General features: G+C 54.9%; 1 protein-coding gene across 2 annotated transcripts in view; it reads right to left on the bottom strand.

Moving 5' to 3' along the window:
* Positions 1-2,131: 2,131 nt before the first annotated feature.
* POLR3E (RNA polymerase III subunit E) overlaps positions 2,132-9,370 on the bottom strand; it is a 30,841-nt gene continuing 23,602 nt past the window's right edge. For both annotated transcript variants that reach the window (XM_036460198.2, XM_036460197.2), the window contains 5 exons: positions 9,175-9,236; positions 8,307-8,833; positions 5,844-5,921; positions 3,710-3,835; positions 2,132-2,913 (listed from right to left, as the gene is read on the bottom strand). In XM_036460198.2, the coding sequence (XP_036316091.1) occupies positions 2,857-2,913; positions 3,710-3,835; positions 5,844-5,921; positions 8,307-8,833; positions 9,175-9,236 (850 nt within the window). In that variant the 3' untranslated portion in view covers positions 2,132-2,856. The remainder of the gene's footprint in view (positions 2,914-3,709; positions 3,836-5,843; positions 5,922-8,306; positions 8,834-9,174; positions 9,237-9,370) is intronic.

Raw genomic sequence — 9,370 nt, 5'->3', positions numbered from 1 at the left:
TTTGCTTGAAAAAGTTTGAGTTTGGTTTGGTTTTTGTTGCAAAACTAGGGCTAAGAAGATGGCAGGTGAAGAGCATATTCGGCACTGCATGCTTTACGAGTTCCAATTAGGAAGAAAAGCAAGTGAGGCTGCAAAAAACATCTGTAGTGCTCTTGGTCAAGATGCAGTTAGCGCCAGAAAATGCCAGCGTTGGTTTGAGAAATTTCGCGAGGGAAATTTTTCATTAGATGACAAGAGTGGTCGAGGCCGTGTGTCCAATTTTGATCAAGCAGCTCTTCAAGCTCTTTTGGTGCAAAATCCTCAAATTACCAACAAGAGCTTGCGACAACTTTAAATTGTTCACAAAAAACAATTTCCAATCAATTGCGTGCACTTGGCAAAGTCCAAAAGTTTGGAAAATGGGTTCCTCATGAGTTGACCAACAACAACCGTAATCAAAGAGTCACAATTTGCAGTTCGCCCCTCTCTCGTCAAAACCGTTTGCCGTTTTTAGAGCAAATTGTTACCGGAGATGAAAAATGGGTGCTGTATGTTAATTTGAAAAGGCGGCCTCAATGGTTGGACAAAAATGAGGCTCCGCAGCCCACGCCAAAACCTGACTTGCATGCGAAAAAAGTGATGTGTGTTTGGTGGAATTTTAAAGGAATTCTTCATTATGAACTTTTACCATCTAACCAAACCATTACAAGTGCAGTGTATAGTGCCCAATTGGAAAGGTTAGCGCAAGCTTTAAGAGAAAAAGAACCCACGCTGATTAATCGGAAGGGCGTAATTCTTCACCACGATAACGCACGACCGCATACTGCAAGAATCACTGCTGAAAAACTGCGCCAGTTGGAATGAGAAGTTCTCCCTCAACCTGCATATTCTCCTGATATTGCCCCTTCCGATTACCATTTGTTTCGTTCTTTGCAAAACTTTCTTCTTGGAAAAAATTTTGATGAAGAATGCCTCAAAAATGCATTGACCGAATTTTTTGCATCAAAATCACAAGAATTTTACAACAGAGGGATTAAAATGCTTCCTGAGCGTTGGGCACAAGTAGTAGAAAACAACAGCAACTATATTGTTGATTAAATTTTGTTGTATTGTTTAAATAAATTAGATTTTTAAAAGTATTAGAAAACGACATTAATTATTACAAGTGTCTCAAGCTCATTCATTGTGAATTCCAAGTGTTAAACAGTGTTTTTACATATATACCAGCACTTCAAATAACCATTATTACCCTTTGAAAGGCGATCCTGCCTTTCCCAGTGCTTGGAATGCAAATTCTCAGTATTTCAACATCCAGTAGAGATGTTAGGGTTCTAAAACTAATTCCCAATATTGTAGAATACTCTTCCACATACATTCCCGTGGTCTGTTATTTTGAGCTCTGAGAGTTTTTATATTTTAATGCAGGTATCATAAGCGTTTTGTGAGGAACATTATTACTACTTTGAACACAAGCCTAGCTACCGTTTTCATTTCTTAGTGCTTTAAATACTTTCATACTGTTATATAGCTCCGTGAAAAGGAATTGTTGAATGTTTCACCAACTTCCCCCCAAAACACCAACTCATTTTGATGGGAAAAATAAATGTAAACAGTACCACACTAAGTTCTCCGCCTTTCAACACGTTTTCCCCATGACAACGTTGTGTTGTTCAGATATTGCATCTGTTTGGACATGTGTTCCTAGTGTACGAAACACATGTCTACATATTTTCTAGCCTGTAGTTTTGAATTCTCAGGGTTACACTCGCATTTGTCCAGTGATTACAACTCTTTTATTGTGAATTCCAAATTGTAATACACCATAACCCCTCCAGGAACCCTAACCCTATCCCTAAACCTAGCACTTTGTGGCTCTTTCAATTTGAGAATGTTGTATGTATAACACACCAGATTTTGAAAACTTAATACTAGAAAATGTGAATTTTTATTACACGTTCATGTTTCCGTTGTATTGGGCTAAATAAATAGTACGTTGAATCGGTTTCTTTTTACTATGTCCATGTCAGTTCTCCAAATGTGCTGGGCAGTGCTGCTCTCAGGAGTCCCGCCTACTTGCTGACTGGCACATGAGGCTCCGCAGACAGCACCATCTTCCTGTAGCCAGCTGAGGGCAGCAGCACCCACTGCGATGCCGGGTTAGTGTGAACATTTATTTAAAAATACACAAAATAGAGATTTTTTACATCAAAGTGTGATAACCTCACTATACATTGTTCCATACTTACCTGATTTTGTCTGCATCCTTATGCAAACATTAATAGGATTTGATTCTAGTATTTGCTACGGTTCATGTAAACAGTTGAGACTGCTACATAAAGTGGGTTGTTTTACAAGGTAAAGTGGCCATAGAAACTTGACAGTAAAACAATTCAATTTGGTTTGTTGGATTAAATTGGCAAAAGTCTTAGCAGATAGATCAAAGACTACATATTGGCTTCTAGGTGTTTTAAATATTAATAACCTTGAGGGTTGTTTTTAATCTTGTAAACATAACTTAGACCTTGTTGGCATTAAGTTTGAAAAGTAGAATATTAAACCATGATTTTCATCATCCTGCCCATGTCAGAATACACTCTGTTATGAGAATGAAACCCAATAACCAAAATAAACCAGGATTTTCAAATTGTACTGCAAAGAAGGTTCTGACGGTCTCTTCTGGGAGCAATGCAACTGAAGGTAATCCTAGCACTGGCTGAATGCAGTCTCCTCTGTCCCGGACATGCAATGCCATAGGCTCCAGATGGTAGTCCCTCTTGCTCTGTGACTTCTAAAGCAACTGAGCCTCTCCTTCCACCTCTGCTGCTCTGCTGTCCTTCCTGGGCTGAGATTCACTGACGTGGTGGTTTGAGGTAACTGTCAAGATTGTACTGTCCCTTTAAGGTACCACATGCCACCATAGCTTACACAGCAATCCTAGAGAGAGAGAAACGTGTTAAGGGCAGGCATCAGCAGGAAAGGTAGCCGCTCGATGATTCTGGGCAGAATTTCACAACTTGACTCGAATTAATAGAAATGGAAAATCAAGACCTGCCTGATCTGTCCCTTCAGTGTTTGGGCCTCAGTCCCTGACCTCTTTTTCTGCTCACAGGGGTCTTAAGAGGGAGAAACTTAATCTGCTTTATAAACACAAAATAGAAAATCTGAATAGCTGACCAGAACAAAGGTGCTTCCCAAATAGTGTCACTATATATACAGCCGTGGATGTTTACGATAATAGATAAAAGAACATAAGGTAACCATCACCAACTTTCTGTGTTTCAACGTTTCTGCAAATACGGTATTTGGAGCAGGCAGTTCATAAAAGCATATAGGTAGTAATACACTCAAGTACTCTCAGCCACCGGACAAGTCAAACAGGTTCTCCTGAGCGTTAAGTACGCAGGAGTTGGTATGTGGCTATGGCCAAAGTCATGCAAGAGGTACCAGGCTGGGTGTGTGTGTGTGTGTGTGTGTGTGTGTGTGTGTGTGAGGACTCTGAAGGGTGAAGGTGGAGCCTGTACGTTACTCAGTTTAGTCCTTCAGCACAGACCTCACCAATGTCAATCATTTATCTGTTGCCAAAGATCTGATCTAACATCCACCGAGTGGCAGGAAGCAGCCGACTAGAGCCCGCCTCCCTCTACCACAAGGAGGAGCCTGGCACCCTCGCACTGACGCTCAGGCCAGAGCAGCCGCCTCTGGACGTTGTCACACACGCACACAGGCTCACCTTCAGCACTTTATCCACCTCCTGCTTGCTGAGATCTTCGCCGCACTCCTGCGTCAGCCGAGACTGGATCATGTTCCGACGCACCCGGTAATTTTTGGAGAAAATTTCAAGCAAAACCTGTCGGTGCTTTAATAGCAAAAACATGTTACTATGGAAAGCAATCGATGAAAAGAGAAACATCCCAAACCGGTCTGTGAGCAGAGTCCTTGCTCACGGACTCGGGGGAATGATGAACACGTTTGGCCACTGGTCCTCACAGCTCAGACCCCAACAAAAGGAAGACTCGGAGCAGAGGGATGCACCCAGCGAGCGGTGAAAGGTGGCAGTGCAACGCCGCCGTTTAGACACCCTGATACAAAACAAACAGGAGAGCTGACTGGGCAGGGGACAGCGCCATTAAAGTCCATGAAGCCAGAGAAGGGGCGAGGAGCATGTGCTGAAAGTGCTGGCACTGACATGGCATGGCACCTAGGAAACAGATGCCCAAGAAGCATTGCACCCCAAAATAAAAACCAGACAGATAGAAGTGGGACTCATGAACAGCTGTGAAAGCTGGAGCAATGGGAAATGGCTTACATTCAGAGGGAAAATGATTTGCCCTCCAACATTCTAGCCCCGGACAGACAACTCTACTTGAAAGAACAGCCAACTCCCCATCCCTGGGAAGCCAAAATGAATTGAGAGGAAGACACGAGATTCTGTAAGCCATCCTGCTGGGAATCACACAACACGGTTATCACGGTTGGTAACGTGTTCAGGAACCATGCAATTGAAAACAGTAAGTAGCGTAAGAAGGAAGACAATAGCAGCACAATCTACAATAGCTAGGATTTGGAAACAGCCTTGGTGCCCATCAGTAGATGATTGGATCCAAAAACTATGGTACATCTACACAATGGAATATTATGCAGCCATAAAAAAGGAATTCTCATCATTTGCAGCAACCTGGATGGAATTGGAGAACATCATGCTGAGTAAAATAAGACAGTCAATGAAAGAGAAACACCACATGACCTCACTCATTTGTGGATAATCAAGAACAATATAAACTGATGAACCAAAAGATAGATATAGAGATAGTAAAGCAACAAGCAGATTGTCAAATTACAGCGGGAGGGTAGGGAGATCTGGGGGAGATAAGAGGTCAACCGAAGGACTTGTATACACGCATATAAGTTCAACCAATGGACACAAAACTCTGGGGAGGGAGGGCATCTATGAGAGGGAGGGAGAGACAATGGTAAGATATGTACACAGATAATAATTTAATAAAAAATTAAAAAAAAAAAAAAAAAAAGAGGAGGAAGACAGTCAGCCTAATGCTGACGTTTGGCTCCACAATAGCACACTGGCAGCCACGGAGCTGGAAGCGCGGACAGGCCCAGCAGCGTCTCCGGCGTCAGAGAAGCGGAGCCCCTGCGTTAACTGCACGCGTTTGCCGGGAGTCGAGGGGTGGCTCCAGGGCGGGTCCGGCAGACCATACAGCTGCCAGTCTCAGTGGATGTTAAAATGCGCACTTACTGCTTTAAGCTATCAGAGTATTCCAGGAGTAATGAGCTCAGAGACCTCCTACCTACTCTGGCCCAAGCACAGAGGGCTGCTCCCCAACCACGGCCCATCAGAGCCCCCATTGTATATCCTGCTGCCAGCCAGCCAGCCCCCGCCCCCCACGAGGCAGAGGGAGCCAAGAACCCAGCGGTGGCTCTTGCTCTCTCCCTTCCGACACCCGTGGTGTGAGCCATGCAGCCTTAGCCTCGAAGGCGGCCAGAACGTGGGAAGGTCAGGTCCACGAGGGCAGACAGCTTCCTGCTCTAACTCCTGTCTGCTCACGGACCCCCGTGACTGCAGGGGTGACGAGAGGAAAAGGACAGTTTCTCTTAGAAACCCAGCGCCCAAGACTGAGAGGCTTCCTTGTGAGGCTGGCGCCGGAGGCCAGCCACACGGGGTCAGGCCCTCGGAGAGCTGTGGAGCCTGCACGCACCAGGACCGGCCGCTCCCGGCAGCTGGCCCTCAGGTGGCCCTGGGAGCCGACGGGGCTCACACCACGGCCCCGCGGCCGGGGTGACAGTGCCAGGCTGTCAGGGTCGGGAAGGGCTGGGAAACCGGCTGGAGGCTCAGCAGCCAGGTGCCTCACCTGATCGCTCATGTCTCCGGACTCCCAGAGGGCGAACACCTTCTGCTCATCCGGGGAGGCGGCCGTCTGCGGGGGAAACTGACGAGGCCCGGTGTGAGCGGTGCTGGTCTTCCCCGCGGACCCTCCCGCTGCACCCGCCTGGCTCTCGGGGAAGGGCCAGCCACCCCACCAGGACCGTGGGGGGCTCTGCATTGGCGGGAAGCGTCTTTTCCCACGAGCCTGGCATCAGCTCACTCTGCTTTCCCATCAGCCTTGCCCTTCCCTGAACGCCAGCCCTCAGACGTGTCCCGAGACGCCCCCCCCCAGCTCCCCGGCACACGCCTCCTTGCAGTCCCTCCACAGGGGGGGCCGCGGGGCCGAAGGCCGTCTGCCTCCCAAGCAGCCCACGCCGCTGTGCTGGGTGGGCCCAGAGGCGGCCCAGGCTCGGTGCCTGGAGAACAGGGGCGGGAAGGTGGCACCGGCACAGCTGGCACTACCCCGGAAAGCCCAGCGGCTGTGAATCCGCTCACTGGACCGCTAGGCCCGGAGGCAGGGAGGTGCCACGCTCCCTCTCCTGAGGCTTCCTCACTGCCCTGGGCGCACAGCCAGGCTGTGCAAGCCCACCGCCTGCCCGGGGCCTCGGCTGCCTGCGAAGCCGCGGGGCTGGCAGGCCTGGGCCTCCTCCACCTCGGACGTGACTGTGACCTGGGCCCGCGTCGGCGTCACAGGAGGAGGGTGACTGCAGAGAAGGCCGCAGTGTCCGACACCGGCTCCCGAGAGGAAGCAGGCGAGGGCAGGTCCTGGGGGAGGAGAGGAGAGGAGAGGCCACTCCGGGTCCCTCCCTCCTGTCCACTCCAGCACAGGACAGCCTGGCGCAGCTCAGAGGAGGCGAGCCTGTAGCTGACGACGCCGTCTGCTGGGGAGGCCCAGGGGGAGGCTCCGAAGAGGGCGGGGCCTTCGGTGCCAGACTTACCCCGGGAGGCTCCCTGCACGAGGGCCAGCTCCCCGGGACGGCCTCGCCAGCCTGGCACCAGGGCCTCTTGCCCGTTTCTGTTCTCAGACACAGAGCTGGGCCTTAGCTGCAGACGCAGACACCCCTGCTCCGTTAACACAGGCTGTGCCGCCCGCCTCCCCCCGCCTGCTGCCAGGCCAGGGCCGAGCCTGAAGGGATAAGAGCCAGCAAGCTTCCCTGCTTCCCGCACCACAGCGGGCGCCCACGCTCAGCCAGGGCCTCCGGCTCAGGCCGGGCGGAGCAGCAGCTCACCAGCCCGAGCAGAGAGGACTGAGGGGCTGGAGCCTCTATGCCGTCACCAGCCGCCACCTCCTGGGCCCCGTCCTGACAGGCTCACCCACGGGCCCCGTCCTGACACAGGCTCACCCACGGGCCCCGTCCTGACAGGCTCACCCACGGCCCCCGTCCTGACACAGGCTCACCCGCTGGGCCCCCGTCCTGACACAGGCTCACCCACGGGCCCCGTCCTGACACAGGCTCACCCACTGGGCCCCGTCCTGACAGGCTCACCCACGGCCCCCGTCCTGACAGGCTCACCCACGGGCCCCGTCCTGACACAGGCTCACCCACTGGGCCCCGTCCTGACACAGGCTCACCCACGGGCCCCCGTCCTGACAGGCTCACCCACGGGCCCCGTCCTGACACAGGCTCACCCACGGCCCCCGTCCTGACACAGGCTCACCCACGGCCCCCGTCCTGACACAGGCTCACCCACGGGCCCCCCGTCCTGACAGGCTCACCCACGGGCCCCGTCCTGACAGGCTCACCCACGGGCCCCGTCCTGACACAGGCTCACCCGCTGGGCCCCCGTCCTGACACAGGCTCACCCGCTGGGCCCCCGTCCTGACACAGGCTCACCCACGGGCCCCCGTCCTGACACAGGCTCACCCACGGGCCCCCGTCCTGACACAGGCTCACCCGCTGGGCCCCCGTCCTGACACAGGCTCACCCGCTGGGCCCCCGTCCTGACACAGGCTCACCCGCTGGGCCCCCGTCCTGACACAGGCTCACCCGCTGGGCCCCCGTCCTGACACAGGCTCACCCGCTGGGCCCCCGTCCTGACACAGGCTCACCCACTGGGCCCCTGACCTGACACAGGCTCACCCACTTCTCTGAAACCATCCCTTCTCTGCAGGTGCAAGACCAGTGACACTAGAAATCCCCAACTCGGCCAGGGGTGAGCGGAGGTGCGGAGGGGTGGGAGTGGGGGTGGTGCCAGAAACCAGGTTGGGCACGTCTCCTCGGCCCTGGCCGAGGCCTGCGACACAAGGCGAACCATCACCCACCTCAGAGGAGGGCGCAGAGCCAAGGCTGGCTGGCCCAAAGTCACGCACAACCTCCGCCTGAGAGCCAAGACTCGAACCCCGGTCAGGGTCTTCCCTGGTGCCCACCCCCGTGCCGGCGCCCCCGGCGCTGGCGGGACTTCTCTCTCGGCCTTCCCACCCAGCGCCCCGCTGCGGCCCCTCACTCACAGGCACCAGAATCTGCTTGCAGCCGGCGGCCAGCACCGTGTCCTGCAGCATGCGGTCCGAGATGCCGCTGAAGAGCGTGTGGCCCGGGGGCAGGCTCGCCAGGTGCAGGTTGAAGAGGCGCTTGAGCTCGCTCAGCGTGAGCACGAACTGTCTCTGGAAGGTGGCCTCCACGAAGGCCCGCAGCTCCTGGGCGGCCGGGCCGGCTCCGCTGGGGGGCGGGGGCCCGGTGAAGCCGTCCCCGCCCGCAGCCCACCCAGCGGGCAGCCCGTTGGTCAGCCGGCCGAGGCGGCCGCCGCCGGGTGAGGTGTCCATGGGCTCGCCCTCCTCCACGGCCGGCTCCTCCTCCTCCTCCTCCTCGCCCTCCTCGCTCAGGGGCTCCTCCTTGATCTGCACGCCGGGCGGCACCGCAGACCCCGAGGCCTGCTCCCTCCTCCGCTGCAGCTCCCGCTCCAGCAGCGCGTGGTTCTGCTGGGCCCTGCTCTTGGCCGCCTGGACCCGCTGCTCCCCAGACAGCAGCCCTGCAGGCCCTGCGCGGAGAGGGCTGCTCAGGAGGACAGAGGTGGGCCGGGGGGCCAGGCCGCTGTGCCCCAAGGACAAGCCCTCCCCCGACGGGGCGGAACACTGCAGCCACCTTACCAAGCGGCTGAGCTACCCCAGCAACGAGGGGAGAACGAACTGGCAAAGCCAGCCGCCCACGCCCAGAGGCCCAGGATGGGCTGGTGCTGAGAGCAAAGTGAGAGGTGCCAGGGGCTGAGCACACAGCCTGGTGGGGAGGCTGCAGCCGCCTGCGGCGGAGCCAGTGGGGAGGGAAAGCCCAGCGGTCCCGGCCCAGGCCCGAGCCCGGTGCCAGGTGAGGGCGCCCACACACCTGGCTGTCCGTCTGGCTGCTTTGGCGTCGTCTCCTTCACCAGGTTATAGACTTTCTCTAACCTGAAAACAAGAGCCAACACTTTACACCACGTCCCCGTCATCTCAGCGCCCGAACCCGGGGCAGCCTGCTGCCCGGGGACCCGTGTGCCCGCAGCACTGGGCCCTCCCTACGGGCCAGGCCCACGCCGAGCGCC

This window comes from Pipistrellus kuhlii, unplaced genomic scaffold, assembly GCF_014108245.1.
Source record: "Pipistrellus kuhlii isolate mPipKuh1 unplaced genomic scaffold, mPipKuh1.p scaffold_m20_p_31, whole genome shotgun sequence".
NCBI classification, from domain to species: domain Eukaryota; kingdom Metazoa; phylum Chordata; class Mammalia; order Chiroptera; family Vespertilionidae; genus Pipistrellus; species Pipistrellus kuhlii.
Note: the sequence above shows the minus strand (reverse complement) of the source record. Positions and strands in the feature narration are given on the sequence as shown.